Below are 17,630 nucleotides of genomic sequence, written 5' to 3' on the forward strand. Positions count from 1 at the left end.
GATGTGGTAGTGAAAACGCTAGTGGGAGGAACAGGGCTCTCGAGCGATTTGTAGAAGAGTTCAAACCTCTCAATTTTGGAGACGAGGTCAGAGAAATAGGGTAGAGGCGTGAGGGCCATTTGTGTCATGGAGAATGTGGAGAAATCGACGCCGAGTCCACGGAGAAACCAGTGGATTTTGTTGGTGATGTAAACAGGTTTGTCGATCACGTGAAGCTGGTTGCAAAGACCGTAAAAAACATAGATGTAGGTAGCAATAGATTGATTTTCGTGCTCCAGCTACAGGAAGTTGTCCCTGAGACGAATATTATGAGCCTTTGACCAGTGGCTGAAGGCATTTTCTAATGCAAGCCTGACCTCGCTTGTAGTGGAGAGGCCAACGACTTATGCCATTGCTTCCTCAGTGAGGGAGGAAAGGAGGAGGATGAGAAGGTGTTGACCCATTGCTATCCATGTCGAATATTCGGCAGTAGGGGTGGTAGAATTCGCATATGATAAACTAAGGTGGTTACGTGAGGGTTCCATCCACATAGCCGAAGAGATTTTGACTTTCAAAAAGGGGAATAAGTTGCCTTTTCTAGAGGAGGTAGGTGTTGGAGGAGAGTTTAATGGTAATCATATGGATTAGGGGACGAAAGAGGAGAAGATGAGAAAAGGATTCAGTGGCCATTGAGGTTTGACCTGAAAGATCGACTATTTTACGTTTCGAACCTTGGAGATCAGTGTCGTGGATTGGACAAAGAGACTAGTGAGTGGGCTAGAAACTTTGAAAAGAGGCAATTTTTCTTTAAAATCTCTGTGAGCTGAGTTGTGCACAGGATTGAACCACAGACAGATACGAAGCCGGGTTCTGTTGCTTGGGTTGGCAAAGCCTCGGTCTAAAAAATGTGGGACATCGATTCAGGTGGTCTCTCCTCCCAAAGTTGAGGAGGTGCACAAGCTGAGCTCAGATCAAGAACGACGAAGTCGAAGTAGCATATGGGATGCGAAGATGATGCAGTCGGCCAAGCAAGGAGGTACGCTGGGTGGTTTTAATGCCAGGCTGGACCACTGAACCGATGCCGGGTGCGAGAGCGGTGACTATGCCAGTGTTGGAGCGAAGGGAAAATGCGCAGAGTTGTGGCGGCTTCAGAAGCAGAGTAGGAGGAGCGTGACGGGACTGTCAATGCTGCGACGATGGTGATGAAGCAAGCGAATGCCAGAGATCCACGACTTAACTACAACGGGGGAAGAGTTGTTCTTCGTTGAAAAAGAAATGAGAAATGCAATCGAGAGACAATGGATTGACGAGGACTCCTGAGACCAATGAAGTAATTTTACAGATTTTACAACAAAACATACAATTAAAATTTGAGTCTTTCAGCATCTCGATGATCTGGTCTTCGGCCTCTTTTTTTGGTAATAGGAATCGGTCTTCGGCTACTGTTATAACTTGGTATCCTTTACAACTTTCACTTGATTTAAAATTTTAACAAGAGAGGGATATCTCAAACTCCCTTCTAAGATAACTTTGATGATAAAAAACACTTAACATACCAGTGATATGAATTAAGTATGACTTTTAACTCTAAAAGCCTTAAAAGAGATTTCTAACAACATCTATTTGACCGGTAGCGAGTAGCTCATGTCACATCCAAACAAGAAAAGTATACATACTTTTAGTATTACAAAGCACAAAATTATGAAATTTATTTACCGAAAAGAGAAGAAATTCTTTGAAACCCTAGAGTATTTACAGAAAAAATCATGAAAGAAACAAGAAAAGTGTTTGGAAATACCAGCAGTAAGAAACACCTTGGTGGATCCCTTCAATTTCCCCCCGTTAAATGCTTTGGTAGCTTATCATCTGCTTCGTTGGTTGCTGATGAAACCAGAAGGAATACTTCAGAAGAACTGTATTTAGTGGCTATTCTTTCAAAATATAAACTGAGACATGGGACTTTTTACAGTTTTCCTGTTTCCTTTAGACACCTCATAGAAAATGTTGAGCTTATCTGCTAACCATCCATTGCAGTTTCCAATTTTAAAAAACCAAAAGAAGAAAAAAAAGTTGAAGAACTTCGACAGAAACAATGAGAACAACAATGTGCAGGCTATCTAGAGAGTGATAAGAAGGTGTTACATGCTTTTCCGCATGGATTGGTACAAGATGTTTCTAAGGTATAACAAAACAATAGAACACAGTCCTTTCCACCCAAATAGTGCAAAATCTTCTCAAACACATACAGGTGAGAAGACAATTTTGTTACATGTGCAGTTTTTATAACATCTTTTCAATGACTGAATGGAGTCTTTTCGTATAAAGAAGAACTGCTCTAGCTTTTCTCCAACAGGAATATAAACTAAGTCATAAATTGTGAAGGAATTTACGAGATTTTCATATCAAGGGTGGACTTGACAACCTACGAAGCATACCTACAGCAGAATATGTATGCTATTTTCTTCTCTGATTCTCATTTTCATTCACGATCTTCTATTTATCGGAAGAAAGAGTTACAGGCAGATTTGTAACTTCTGAGTGATTTTCTCCAAGTACATAATAGGTTACGCCAGTTCAGCGCTAGTTTCGCAAGGAAGAACAGTTGAATCATTCAATGCTCTATATTCGTGTTTTAAGAGTCTCTTTTCCTGCTTTTTGATGCTTTCAAGAATTCCATCCTCTTTGGAACTGATATCGTGTGCTTGTACATAATTGAGTCAGTGTTTTCCTTATACAATCATTAACAAAACGTGGACGCGAGAGAAAAAAGAGGGGGAGAGAGAGAGAGAGAGAGAGAGAGAGAGAGCAAAAGAGAAAGACGAAGAGAAATCAGCAAGACATCTTACAGAGGGTCAGCTTCAGCGAGATCTTCAGAAAAGGGAGCCAGGAGTCATGGTGTTGGAAACTTACGGCAAAGTGATTAGTTCGTAATACAACAACGCCGCAGTCTGATCTGAACTTCTTTATCACCACTGCCGTTAAAAATGATTCGTGATTCATAAAACAGCCATTACCAGCTACGCTGAACAGCCTGCCTTATCAACACAGCTCCCAAACAGCTAATCTAAACCCCACCATTAAAATCATTTGAAAGGGTGTTTTGCATTCCACAATTTCCCTCCAAAACACGACCCTGAGAAAGTGAGAAAAGGCAATTCTCAATCAAGGGAAAGATGCTGGCAGCTAATTTTTCACCCCTAATAATTAGCTTTCCATGTATCTGACCGGCATCCATGCATTTCTCCGCGATAATATTTGCTAAATATAGACTGACAGTAAATGGGTGGGGACACTCACCATGCCTATAAAGCTCCATTGGAGCTTCTCTGCAGATTGTACCTGTTAACCAGAAAAGCATGCCGGGAAGTGGTAGAATGGATCATCTCAACCACGAGGAGGACAGGCGCGTGAGAAGGTAGTAAGAAAGCTAGCCCATTTTCTTATACGCTTTTGGAGAAACAATGAAAGATGAAATGAATAATATTTCACTATCAGTCGTAGAAATTTACTAATGACTTCCTTTTTTTCTTTTCTTTTCTTTTTTTCGGGTTCTATTCGCTGGATGTTGGCAAACAGGCAATCTGCAATGCGATCTCGTCTGCAGAAGGCTCGGTACGATAAACTTCGGATGGCTTTGAACTTGGAAAACAAGGCCCTTAAGCAACAGCTTGCAAGTGCTACACAGGAAAAAGAATTCTTAGATGGTAAATAATGCCGAATGACGGCTCGATTCTATTCTTTCCCTTCCCTCTCTTCTTTCTGAATTTCTCCTTCCCTTTCGTTGTGCGTATCTAGAAAAGAATCTACCTTAGATTTCCCAAAAATGGAGTTTTTTAATGGCCCAAGTTCTGACTGCCTGATTTAAAAAAGATTAAATTGTAACTCTTTGTTCCGATTTTTTGTTTTTTTCCACTCAGCTCTAGATATTTCAAGTTTGACCGGAAACGATCTACTAGGCTGATTTTATGGATCATTTTCTTTTTTGCTTAATAATCTCTTTTCTTTTCCTTCAGCGCAATATGAGTTTGTGAAGCAAGAAAAAGAGATGCTCCAGCAACTCATACGTCTTCAGTCTCACCATCAGCAACTCATACGTCTTCAGTCTCACCATCAGCAACAGCAAACCCCCGCAGAAGGCGAATGCAAGAACAGTATCTGAACATTAGGGCACTGTCACCGGGTTCCTTCCATTTTTAGGGTTTTTTGGTGAAAACCTGATGTCTGGAGTCTGGACTATAGTTGGCATGTATCACTGAAGATGGTGGATTTTCATAATTAACTGCAAAACAGTATGGATGATGCTGGTTGAGCTTTTAATTTGTGATATTTTCAAGATGGGAAATTTTTAAATAATAGGGAGCGATCATTTTTTTCTAATTACCTGTTCTAACACTTTCCTAAGTAGATGTCGAAGAAAAAAAAACTTACTCCGACATTTAAACATATAGTTTTACCAAATAATCATGTAATCTTATATGTATTCTCTTAGTTCATTAGTTAGCCGAATATAGTGGGACACGATAGAAAAAATGCAAACATAAAAAAATTCTTTTGATAAAAAATTTTCATATTTTTGCTGGTTGTAGAGGATAGAAAACTTTTTACCCTAATTTTTAATGTTAGAAAAGTTAGGAAAATGAGGCTGCTATTGTTTTGGTAAGGAAAGATGAGACAAATAACTAAAAAGACACTAATACAAGATAACCATTCGATATTGGTTTTCAATGAGAAAATTGGGCAATCTGTTTTTATCTTTTACCATTTTATTTTCCTTTGGCAGTAGAAATTATCCTACCAAGGTTTTTTGTAAGATTTTACATGTATGCTTTTAGTTCATTAGTTGAGTAACCGAATATAGTGGGTTGCTGGTTGTAGAGGATAGAAAACTTTTTACCCTAATTTTAAATGTTAAAGGAGTTAGGAAAACTGAGGTTGCTATTGTTATAACAAGGAAAGATGAGACGAATAACTAAAAAGGCACTAATACAAGATAACCATTTGATATTGATTTTCAATAGGAAAAGTTTTCACAGAGAAAATCGATCAGAGAAAAATTTATCTTTTGCCATTTTATTTTGCTTTGGCAGTAGAAACTATCCTATCGAGGCTTTCGCTTGATTTAAAATTTTAACAAGAGATAGATATTAGTGCTGATCTCAAGCTCCCTTCTAAGAGAGTTTGGTTGATAACAAACACCTAAGTTACTGTTAGAAGATATGGTGTAATTAGGGTATCATTGATGTAAATAGTTTATTTTTTATGTCTCTTCTTTACACTTACTAGGGTGAATGGTATAATTGTAATATTATACTTTTTCAGTTATAAATAGAGCTTAAGGGGGAGGGTTTGGGACAAGTCCATTACCCTTTTCTCCCTCCTCTTTTCTCTAAAAACCTTCTCTCCCCAACTTTTCTTCTTCTTATCAACCCATAATCATTATGGAATCCTAAGTTTCAACATGGTATCAGAGCGGGGAAAGATCTGAGATGGAAAAAGAGAAGAAGATGGAGAAGAAAGGGAGGAAGAAGAAGAAAAAGAAAGGAGTTTCTCATTTTTCCATTAGTCTTCTTTCCCAATTTATGTTTTTCATTGGATTTTTAAGTCTCTTACCGTATGTTTCATATAGAAAATTTTATATCATTTGAAAGATGTTTGAGTCTAATTTCCAAATAAAAAAGAATCGTTGATATCTGATTTTTCTAGAATGAGCAATCGACATCTAAAGCAGAAAAATTCAAACAAAAACAAAGACTCATGCGGCAGCATAAAGCTTCAACTTTCAAGTCGTTTTATGCCATAAACAATAATACTTTATATATAAAATTATATACGAAAAGAAATATTTGTATGTCTATTTTCTTAGCTATTCAAAAAAATTATCTATCTGAGTATTTTAGATGGAGTTATCAATCTTGGAAGAGTCAATGATCATGTTGGCAAAAAAAAAAAGAGTACTCAATTCAGTCAGATTACAAAGTCCAAGATATATTAGATTATTTATCTCAAAAGAAGTATATTTTATGAAGATAATTTATACTTGGATGAAAGGTATTTAAATCTAGTTTCATAAGAAGAAAAATTCATATCGATATGATCTATATTTAACGAAATAGTTGCATTGAAAGAATCAAAGGTCATGCTGGTATCCTGTTGCATGCAAAGATCCAAATTAATACTGAATTTTTTGTTTCCCTTTATGAGTTGTTGTGATTGATCAACAATATTTATAGTTATTTTGGCATTGGCTCATTACCACAATTTCTATTATGTCTCTTTTATTGAGACATTATTATTGAAGAAGAACTCCTCGGTTGCTTGCCTTGGGTTCATTATTTGTTGACTATTATCAGCATTGGATCTTTGGTTCATATAATGGAGATTTGCATTACTTAAGAAAGTAAAGTACATGGGGACTTATCTTCTTTTGATTCCCATTTTTCCCTTATTATTGGGCACCCTTTCACCTAGCCAACCCTTTTGGAGTTTTGCTTCAGTTGGTCCTTTATATATATATATATGGGTGTTTTTAAATCATTTGAGACTTTTTATTGGTACCCTTGGGTTTTTTATCGTCGTCTTGAGTGACAAACATTACCCACTTTAGTGATTATTATCACTATATTTGTTCAAAATCATTTGATGTTGGTTTCGACTTATCACCCAATTATACCCTTTGAGAGTATGTGCTCGATGTCGTACTTATCCTTGGGACACCATGATGGAGTTTATTACTACGTCAATGTTATTTATTTCAATCTGGGATCACTACCATTACCTCCCAGCTTGAGGGGGAGTGTTGGAAGATATGATGTAATTAAGGTGTCATTGATGTAATTAGTTTATGTTTCATGTCTCTTCTTCACTCTTACTAGGGTGAAGGGTATAATTGTAATATTTTATTTTTATCGGTTATAAATAGAGCTTAAGGGAGAGGGTTTAGGACAAGCCCATTACCCGATTCTTCTACTTTTTTTCCAAATTCGTCATTCTTCCTCTTCTCCTTCTAAAACCTTATCTCTACAAATCTTCTTCTTCTTCTCACCCCATAATCCCCTTCTGCCATGATGATACATCATAAAATCTTAAGTTTCAATAGTTACAGATGATATGAATTAAATATGACTATCAACTCAAAAAGCCCCAAAAGTGATTTCTAACAACGTATCCATTTGACCAGCAACTTGTAGCTCATGTCACTTCCAAACAACCCAACAGCAGTGTTTGACTGGATGAGAGAGATTAGGTTGTGCTGAAGAGGATAAAAGAATTGAGGCATAAATTGAGATAACTTATTCACCACTTAAGAAATGTCGGGACGAGTAAGAGAAAAATATTGCAAACTACCAACAACAATCCGATATTCAGATGGATCAGAGAGTGTCGTGTCAGACTGAAGTGTGTGTTAAGGAATAGTCCCACTTAGATTAGTGAGTAAAAATATATTGAGATTATTAGTTGGAAAAAAAGGTTTCATAAGTTGGCTAGTCATTTTGGGATGGACCTTGGACCCAACTTCACATAGTATCAAAGCAGGTACTCATATTTAGATCTCCACCCTATTTATCCACTTGTAGATCCACAAAAGAGGGCATACACTTGAGGGGGAGTGTTAAAGGAATAGTCAAAGATTTTGGGTTTATTAGTTGGGAAAGAGGTTTCCTAAGTTGTTAGTCATTTTGGGATGAGTCTTGGACCTAACTTCACACTATCTTCATGTTCTAAAAGTTTCTTTTCCTGCTGTTTTATCCTTTCAAGAACTCCATCCTCTTTGGAACTGATATCATGTGCTTGTACATAATTGAGTCAGTGTTTTTTGTATACAATCTTCAACAAAACTAAAAGACATCAAAGTTGGACCCATAAGGCTGAAACTCTGGAAGTACTACTGTATGAATCAAATGTAGGAGAAACGAGAGAGAGAGAGAGAGAGAGAGAGAGAGAGAGAGAGAGAGAGAGAGAGAGAGAGAGAGAGAGAGAGAGAGAGAGAGAGAGAGCAAAAGATGAAGACGAAGAGAAAGTAGCAAGACATCTTATAGAGGGTCAGCTTCAGCGAGATCTTCAGAAAAGGGAGCCTGCAGTGATTCATAAAACAGCCATTACTAATATTTGCTTAATATTTGTCTGACAGTAAATAGGTGGGGACACTCTCCATGCCTATAAAGCTCCAATGGAGCTTCTATGCAGATTGTACCTGTTAACCAGAAAAGCATGCCGGGAAGTGGTAGAATGGATCATCTCAACCACGAGGAGGACAGGCCCGTGAGAAGGTAGTAAGAAAGCTAGCCCATTTTCTTATAAGCTTTTAGAGAAACAATGAAAGATGAAATGAATAATAAATAAAATTTCACTCAGTCATAGAAATTTACTAATGGCTTCCTTTTTGGGGGGGGTTTCTATTCGCTGGATGTTGGCAAACATGCAATTTGCAATGCGATCTCGTCTGAAGAAGGCTCAGTACGATAAACTTCAGATGGTTTTGAACTTGGAAAACAAGGCCCTTAAACAATAGCTTGCAAGTGCGACCCAGGAAAAAGAATTCAAAGATGGTAAATGACGACTCGATTCTATCCTTTCCCTTCCCTCTCTTCTTTCTGAATTTCTCCTTCCCTTTCGTTGTGCATATCTAGAAAAGAATCTACCTTTTATGCTTAATAATCTCTTTTCTTTCACTTCAGCGCTGTATGAGTTTATGATGCAAGAAAAAGAGAGACTCCTGCAACTCATACGTCTTCAGTCTCAGCAGCAGCAACAGCTAACCCCCGCAGAAGGCGAAGTAGGGGTTCCTTCCATTTTTAGGGTTTTTTGATGAATGGTTTCTTTTATTGTGTCTTTTCTTTGTCTCCATGGTTTCTCTGTATTTTTTGCATGAAAACTTGATGTAGGGAGTCTGGACTACAGTTGTGTTGGTTAACATGTATCCACCGAAGATGACGAATTTTCATAAATAACTGCAAAACAGTATGGATCAAGCTGATTGAGCTTTTCATTTGTGATATTTTCAAGATGGGAAATTTTTAAATATTAGGGCGCGAACAAATTACCCAATTACCTATTCTAACACTTTCATAAGTAGATGTCGAAGAAAAAAAAACTTACTCTGACATGTAAACACATAGTTTAACCCAATTAATCATGTAATCTTACATGTATTCTCTTAGTTCATTAGTTAACCGAATATAGTGAGACAGTTTGCACCTGATTAGGACCAATTTATCCACTAAAAGGAACTCATTATAAACATATTTTTGACCCAATAGGACATGATAGAAAAATTGCAAACATAAAAAAAAAATCTTTTGATAAAAACTTTTCATATTTGTGCTGGTTGTAGAGGATAGAAAACTTTTTATCTTAATTTTTAATGTTAAAGGGGTTAGGAAAATTAGGTTGCTAATGCTATAATAAGGAAACATGAGACAAATAACTAAAAAGGCACTATTACGAGATAACCATTCGATATTGATTTATAATAGAAAAAGTTCTCAAAGAGAAAATCGGTGAAAGAAACAAGTATCTTCTTGCCATTTTATTTTGCTTTGGCAGTAGAAACTATCCTACTAAGGCTTTCACTTGATTTAAAATTTTAACAAGAGAGAGATATTAGTGCTGGTCTCAAGCTCCCTTCTGAGATAGTTTTGATGATAACAAATATTTAAGTTACTAATGATATGAATTAAGTATGACTTTCAACTCAATAAGCCCCAAAAGAGATTTCTAACAACATATCCATTTGACTAGCAACAAGTAGCTCACAGCCAAACATCCCAACTATAGTGTTTGACTAGATATGAGAGAGTAGGCCATGTTGAAGAGGGTAAAAGAATTGAGGCATAAAAAAGAACAAACACAGTCGATTAGCCCAATAAGAGAGTAAACGAATAAAAGATAATAAAATGAGTTGACCATCAGTAAGAAAAATGAAGAATTGAGTCATAAGTAAAAAGAAGTCGACTACTTGAAGAGATAGAAAAGAAAAGAAGTTGACCACTTGAATAAATAGAAAAAAGGAGTCAACTACATGAACTAGAAAAGAAAAAGAGTCGACCACGAGGAAAAGAAGTTGACTACATGATGAAACAAAAAAGAAAAGCAATTGACTACTTTCAAATTAAAGGAGACTACTACTTAAGCTAAAAGCAATCAACCACTCAAAAGCAATTGACTACTATCCTTAGCAAATCTTGGTAGAGAAAGAAGAAAAAATAGTCGAGCATTGTAGGAGGAGGCGACTACATTTACTTACAGAATTAAGTCATTTAAACAAAAAGAAGTCAACCAGAGGGAGTAGTGTAATCAACCATTTTTGTTTGTAGAAAATCAAATTTTCTTAATATCAGACCCTGAAAGATATAACTCTCAAAATCTTGTAAGTGACCTACCAACATATTCAACAAAAAATACGATTTATTGATTATTTTTTAATTTTTTTACCTACTTTTCACGTATTTTTACTAAAATGCCAAAAATAGCCTTATCCTCTCATAATGGCTATTTTTTAATGTTCGAAATCATACTTATATAAGATAGACTCCCCTCAAATGAACCATTCCCTTGGCCACAATGAACAAAAAAGGTCTCCCAACCCCTTTAATAGACAACTCAACACAAACAACAATCAAAAGGATCTAATATAGTAGAAAGTGAAGGAAAGCATCTCCACTGAAATCTTAGGAAATCTCAAGAAGCAATCACCTAAAATCAAGGGAAGAGATAGGGGAATACTCTTGTAAGTCTCCTTGTTAAGAGATTTGATCTAAATTAGTAGATATATCTATGAATACAATCAAGAGCCTATGGTAATTTTCCTTCCTTGGGTAACTTCTCTTCTTCACATCTCTTTTTGAATATTTCTAAAAACTTATTACCAGACAAGACTCTTCTTTCCCACCTCTTCCATTCCTACTTCAAGCCTCTTCCCTTCGAGAAATGGCTATCATTAAGTCTTTTCCCTCACCCCATCAGTGGGAGTCTATTCATTGCTCATAAAATTAATGACTCAAAAATTGTTATCAACTCATCTCTTTTCACTGCCACTTCAAAATCTTTTGGCAAGAACCCCAAGAATCAAAATTGAGCTTCTAGCCTTCAAAGACATCCAAATGCCCATCTCATGCTGCATTTTAAGTCCATCTAACCACTCCCACAACTCCGGAGTATGGTGTCAAATATGTGGAAAAAAAATTGAATCACTCAGCCCATGAGTGTTGGCATCGGTTTGATCAATTATCAACACACAAATTCCTGCTGCCCTTGCTTCTGTTTCTCTTGAAAGCAAGAATGATACATGGTCTCTAGAATCTGACGCTACTTCCCATATGAGTCACACTTAAGGGGGGGTTAGTCAATAAAACGAAATTTTGAAGTTCATCTTCATCTCCTAATTCAAATTTATTTCATTCATCTACATGAACTTCATCTTCAAACTTGGTGTTAGTGTGGACGAGTTCATGTGCACTGGAAAACAATTTCCAGTGTCAGTGCCCCAACTTGAGAAAAATATCAAAAACAAGAGAATTTGTACATTGTAACAGTATACTTAATTAAAATATAATACTTAAACCAAAAATTAGGTAAAACAAACGTGATTATTACACGAATAAGTAATTTAATATATAATTAAAATATATTAATATACTTATTAATTAAATTAGATATTATATTATTGAATGATTGCAGTGTATTGTACGTTAATACAGTAATTACGTGAGCCAATTAACTGTGTATTTAATTAGTTATAAAAAATAAATAAATAACATTAAAAATAACATAAATGAATGTAATAAGTTCAGTTATTAATTTATTAATAATATATGACATACTTAAACTTAAAAGGGAATGATTAAATAGGAAAAATTGATCATATCATAACTTTAACACACTATATATGTTTACATATTGTTAATTAATAATTTTTTTCCTTAAATTTAAAACATTTGATTTTATTAATTAAAAATGGGTTAATTAAACCAAAATAATTGATCAAATGCTTGATTTAATAATATTTTAATTGAAACTATTAAATCACTAATATAATACAGTAATTAAAAAATAAATATAATAAATAAATAAATAAATATTTTAGTAATAACACAAGAAGGATTTTTTACGTGGTTATTAATTAATAATATTTTTTTACAAAATTAAAAATAATTAATTGATCAAATGTAACTATATTTTATTTACCAAACTTAAATATCTAGTTTAATATAGTAATAAAATTTAATATAAATAATAAATAAATAAATATAAAACTTTATTAATAACCTAAGAAAGGTTATACTAATAACAAGTGCGTGCCTTTAATATTAAAATCATCAAGTTATAAGTTTATTACATAAGAAAGACACATGTTTAAAATCAATAAGATACAACCATCAATCCAACAAAAGTTACAACATTTTCTTCATCTGTCATAATAGCCATGGAAATCTGTAAATTCAATTGCCTAAACGTCATATTTCTTCCTAAAAGTCATAAACACAAATAAACATCAATCTTCAATCATAACCTATTTATCCATACTCAACAATCATATTCATAGCCATGGAAATCTTTAATTAACCATACTGATAAATCTTGCAACATCATAATTCAAACATCGTCATTAATACATAACAATCTTCCCAAAGAAGATAGTGTACTTAAAACGCATTACAAATATTTTCTTGCACAATATTTAAGCCACTCAACCCGTTCTTCCACCGTCATCTCCATAAACATTACCTTCTTGCTTGGCGTATCCAACCATTTAGGAGCGCAATACTTCATGTTGTCTGACAGGTCCGGGATTTCCCTGCGGGCTTTGACCCAATCTCTTTCAACGTCACCCTCTTTAGCCTTCATAACATCATTCAATGCCTGAGTGATACGGTTAACTACATCAATGAATTTACTAGTATCCTCAATGGACAATTCGCTTCTCTTTCTATGACGACTTGAAGATGACGGGTTATTTCTTCGAGATTGCTCACTTGTCGACTCATTTCCGCTAATGAATGGCGATGGAGTTTCCCTAACTACATCGACATCCTCGAGCTCGTCCATCAGGACAGGATCCGACTCACGGAGGAGTTCATCGCCCACATCTAAAGAAATTATACTTGTTGTCCCCATGGCTATTGAGATTCCCACTACCAAAGCCAATTTGTCGTAAAGGGGGCAGCCTTCACGTCTATAGCCTTCAGCATCTCTCTACAGTACATCATAATTTATTGACATTTATGTAGTCTTGCCATACATAATGACATGCAGCAACTCGTTGTGTGGTTGTATCCCTACCAAACCCACTAGTGTTGAGACAGCTCATTACCATTTGGTATGTTTTCTTCCATGATCTTGTTCGATTATTGAGTTGTTCTACAATGTTTTTATTGACTGCATCTTCATTGAACTTATTGACACAGTCCATATATACCTCATGCTTCCAAACCCCATTGGGCAACTTGTTCCTTATATTGACCTGCTCGACAAAGAGATCGAGCATTTTGCTATCTTTTTCGAAGGTCCAGATGTCATATGATCGAACAGTTGGTTGTCTTCTTACAGCCATCTATAATCTAAATCCAAGATGGTCCTCATGGAAAAAAACTTTATCAAACGTCACGGAAACACAAACCACAAAAAATAAAATACCATGTGGTAGATATTTAAAACACCTGAATCTCCTCACCACATGGGAAAATCATTCCATATCACTTCAAAAAATTTCAACAATATTCTAAAACATTTCAAAATTAATCAAACTATTTCCATTGTAGATCCACTAAGCAATGCAAAAACACACACATCAAATCCAAATTCACCGAACACCCCACGTAGAGCTTCATATTTCTTTGCAATCAATATGAATTGTACCTCATCAGTGATGGGGGTCGGGTTTCGTTGACTAATGGATGCCCTTGTAAGCGATTCAGACTTGTTTGAACTGGACTAAACACCCCAAATTATAAACCCTAACCTAGAACTCTAAAAAAAATTAAAAAGAACAGTAAACCCTCAACCCTATTAACCCTAATCCCTAATTCCATAACCTAAACCCTAAACCTAGACTTTAAAAACCCTAAAAGTCCCAGACCCTAAACCTAACCCTAGCACCCCAAAACTGAGAACCCTAAAAATGTTTGAAAAAAACCCTAACCCTAAATCCAGAACTTAAACCCTAAACCCTAGACCTTAAAAACCTTAAAAGCCCCAAACCCCAAACCTTAAACCCTATCACCCCAAAAACCTAGAACCCTAAAAAAAATTTAAAAAAAACCCTAAACCCTAAAAATAAACCATAAACCTTAAACCCTTAAATACCAAGCACTAAACCCTAAATACACTAAACCCTAACCTAATCCCAAGACTAAACCCTATAAAGAAGAAAGTGAACCATAAATACCATAAACCCTAACCTAAATCCCACAATTATGCAACAATCAATACAAATTATGCACAAAAATTAAAATTAAATCAAATACAACACTAAATTAATTGAAAAAAAAGGGTTTAGGCTTACCTTCTGAAATTTGGAAAAAACCGAAGCTGAAGGATGAAATCGAATCCGAATCGAAGTAGAATAGAAGAAATCGACGCTAAAATGTTGAAAATCGAAGAAAATCAAAATCGAAATGGGGAAAATCGAACGAAATCAAGAGGAATTTTGGGGGGGGAAAGTAGCAACAGGGAGAAGGGAGTAGGAGGCTAAGAGGGAGAAGAGAGGGAGAAGAAAGGGAGGCCGAGAGGACGTTCGTAGCGAGAAGGAAAAGGGAAAGCGAGGCCAAGAGGGAGAGGGAGAAAGAAGGAGGCCGAGAGGACGTTCGTAGCGAGAAGGAAAAGGGAAAGCGAGGCCAAGAGGGAGAAGGGAGAAGTGAGAGGGAAAAGGGAGAAGGGAGATGGAGGCCGAGAGAGGGAGGAAAAATTATTCGGAGGCATAAGAGGCGAGAGAAGGAGGAGACCAAGAGAGAGAGGGTGCAAGAGAGAGACCGAAAAAAATTGATGAGGGTTTGAAACTAGGGTGGCATCGAGCCGAGTCGAGCCCGAACCTGCCTATGTTCAAACTGAGCTTGATTTAAATATTTTGAGCCGAGCTTCGAGCCGAACCTCGTCTCGAGCCTAAAATTGTTATCGAACTCGAGCCCAAAAATTTTAACCGAGCTCGAGCTTGAGCTTCAACATACATTTAAAACTTTTCAAAAAATATATATAAAATAAATTGTATATAAAATTACACATATATTTTACATAAAATTGGGTATGACCTCTACATAAAATTGGGCATAACCTATATATATAATACATGTATAAGATTGGGTATGACCTCTACTTAAAATTGAGCATAATCTATGTATATAATACTTATATAAAATTCAGCATGACCTCTACTGAAAAATTGGGCATAATCTATATACATAATACCAGCGTAAACACTCCATAAAATTGTCTATATATTCCATAAACACTCCATGAAATTGTTTATACACTCCATACAATGCATAAAATTATGAATAAATTCCACACAATAATCAAACATAACAAAATTAAATGAAATATCACTATGAATTTACAATCACCCAAATAAAAACTATAAATCCTTTAAATAAAATCCTATTATTATTAGAGACTTACTAGAAAATTACAAGAAATATTTTAAATTTTTCTGAGGAAAGTTAAATGGACCTCTTATTACCTTTTCTAAGGAAATAAATAATAATTAATAATTAATCTAATATATTATTATACTTATCGATAAATTTTTAATCAAATAAAATGTCAAACACAGAATTGCTATGAAAATTGCCTCATGCTAAAAGGATTATATCATCAACTGTCAAATACTTATTCAAAAATTTTCTATATGGTTTTCTAGCCCATCTTGGCAAGAAAATCTTACTTAGAAAGTTATATGATTTTTAACAAGAATTTATAATTAGAAAAATATTTTCAAAAAACATGAGGCACTAATTGTCCCTATATTTCTACTAAAAATGTCTTTTCAACATTTATTGAAAACACCACTAATAGTCTCTAGAAACGTATTTTTACTAAAATATCTTTTCAATTTCTTCAAGAGCCATGAAGAAGGGACAAAGAGTGTTTTTTCCTTGTTTATGATCTCGCACGTAGGGGTGGCTTCGAATAAATTATATATAAAATTATGCATACATTTAAAAAAAATGATAGGGGAGGTTCAGGATTGAATTTCAATAATGGATTAAAATGCACCAATATGATTCTTTTTTACTCCAATTGTTGTCTAGCTTGTTTGGTAATTTTTGAACCTGGCCATAAATTTACTATGGCCTCCTTAGTGCCCCTAGATGAAAATTTATATTCTAGGAAAAACTAGAAATATTTTCCTATGATACATATTCCCAAAACAAACCTTTAAATAAAATCTTATTACTATTAGTGACTTATTAGAAAATTACAAGAAATATTTTAAAATTTTCTTAGGATAGTTAAATGGACCTTTTATTTCCTCTTCTAGGGATATAAATAAAAATTAATAATCAATCTAATATATTATTATACTTATCGATAAATTTTTAATCAAATAAAATATCAAACACAAAATTGCAATGAAAATTACTTCATGCTATTACAGCATCAACTGTTATATACTTATTCAAAAAAATTCTATACAGTTTTCTACCCCATCTTGGTAGGAAAATCTTACTTAGAAAATTATATGATTTTTAATAAGAATTTTTAATTAGAAAATTGTTTAAAAAAAACATGAGACATCATAGAAACTTATTTCTATAAAATGTATTTTTAATTTTTTTCAAGAGGCAGGAGAGTTTAAGGAATTTTTTTTTACTTTATGATCTCACTGGTGCAAAATCGCACGTGCGAAATCATCTTCGCGCTGGGGAGGGGGGAGATCATTTCTCCCCTAATTTCTCCCCTTAACCTACTGGTTCAAGTTTTCTGCCGAGACAACGCAGAGGGAAGGGGGTTACGACGTCGAGGAGGACCTGTCGTCGGGGATGACGGTTGCGACGGTGGCAACGAAAGCGGCGGTGACGGAAGTGATGACGACGGAAACAGAGGCGACGGCGAGTAGAGGAAGAAATTGAACGGACGGCCACAGAGGCAACCGGTGAGCAGCTGTCGATGACGGTAGAGGCGGCGACAACAGCCGACGGGAGGGGCTCAGCGGCGACGAGGGGAGGAAAAATTCCCCCCCCCCCCCCCCCCCCCTCGCTCTCGCTCCTGCTCCCCCAATCCCAACTCACCTCGAGCCGGATCGCGAGCCGACAAACCGAACCTAGCTTTGGTCAAGCTCGGCTCAAGTTCGATAGATAACGAATCGAACCGAGCCGGCACCAAGCCGAACTCAAACCGCTCGGTTTGAAACCACCCCTATTTGAAATGTAGCGCCTGCTTCATCTGGATGATTTGCAATATACTGCTGAATCCGGATTCCCAAAATTAAACCGTGGAGATGATTTTGGATTCATTTGATTCACAACCTGAATCAGATGCTGGTACTCCACTATTGACATCAAGAGAAGAATTGAGTAATGCGGCTGAAGTTCATCTCTTGCATCAAGTTGACTAAACCCCCCCCTTAAGGTAATTTGTTATCTCTCTCTCTCCTCATCATGGATAAAATAGAGTAATGATAGGAAATGGTAATTTGTTACCCATTAGATCTTGTGAAC

At 35.6% G+C, this 17,630-nt stretch overlaps 1 protein-coding gene across 1 annotated transcript; it reads right to left on the bottom strand.

The window, feature by feature from the left end:
• Positions 1–12,630: 12,630 nt before the first annotated feature.
• On the bottom strand, positions 12,631–13,528 carry LOC137965347 (uncharacterized protein At2g29880-like). Its single transcript, XM_068811655.1, has 2 exons — positions 13,394–13,528; positions 12,631–13,170 (listed from the first exon to the last, which is right to left on the bottom strand). The coding sequence occupies exons 1-2, from the start codon at positions 13,526–13,528 to the stop codon at positions 12,631–12,633; spliced, it is 675 nt and encodes a 224-aa protein (XP_068667756.1).
• Positions 13,529–17,630: the final 4,102 nt, after the last annotated feature.

This window comes from Aristolochia californica, unplaced genomic scaffold, assembly GCF_029961685.1.
Source record: "Aristolochia californica isolate CCGP_79_NKW_82.1479 unplaced genomic scaffold, dmAriCali1.0.hap1 SCAF_5, whole genome shotgun sequence".
Classification (NCBI taxonomy): domain Eukaryota; kingdom Viridiplantae; phylum Streptophyta; class Magnoliopsida; order Piperales; family Aristolochiaceae; genus Aristolochia; species Aristolochia californica.

What these genes read in the sequence shown, in the direction of transcription:
- LOC137965347 (XM_068811655.1), bottom strand. Translation starts at nt 13,528, where the DNA reads ATGGCTGTAAGAAGACAACCAACTGTTCGATCATATGACATCTGGACC. An exon ending in ATGGGGTTTGGAAGCATGAG is followed by an intron (nt 13,171 to 13,393) that starts GTATATATGGAC and finishes GATGTACTGTAG; the next exon opens with AGAGATGCTGAAGGCTATAG.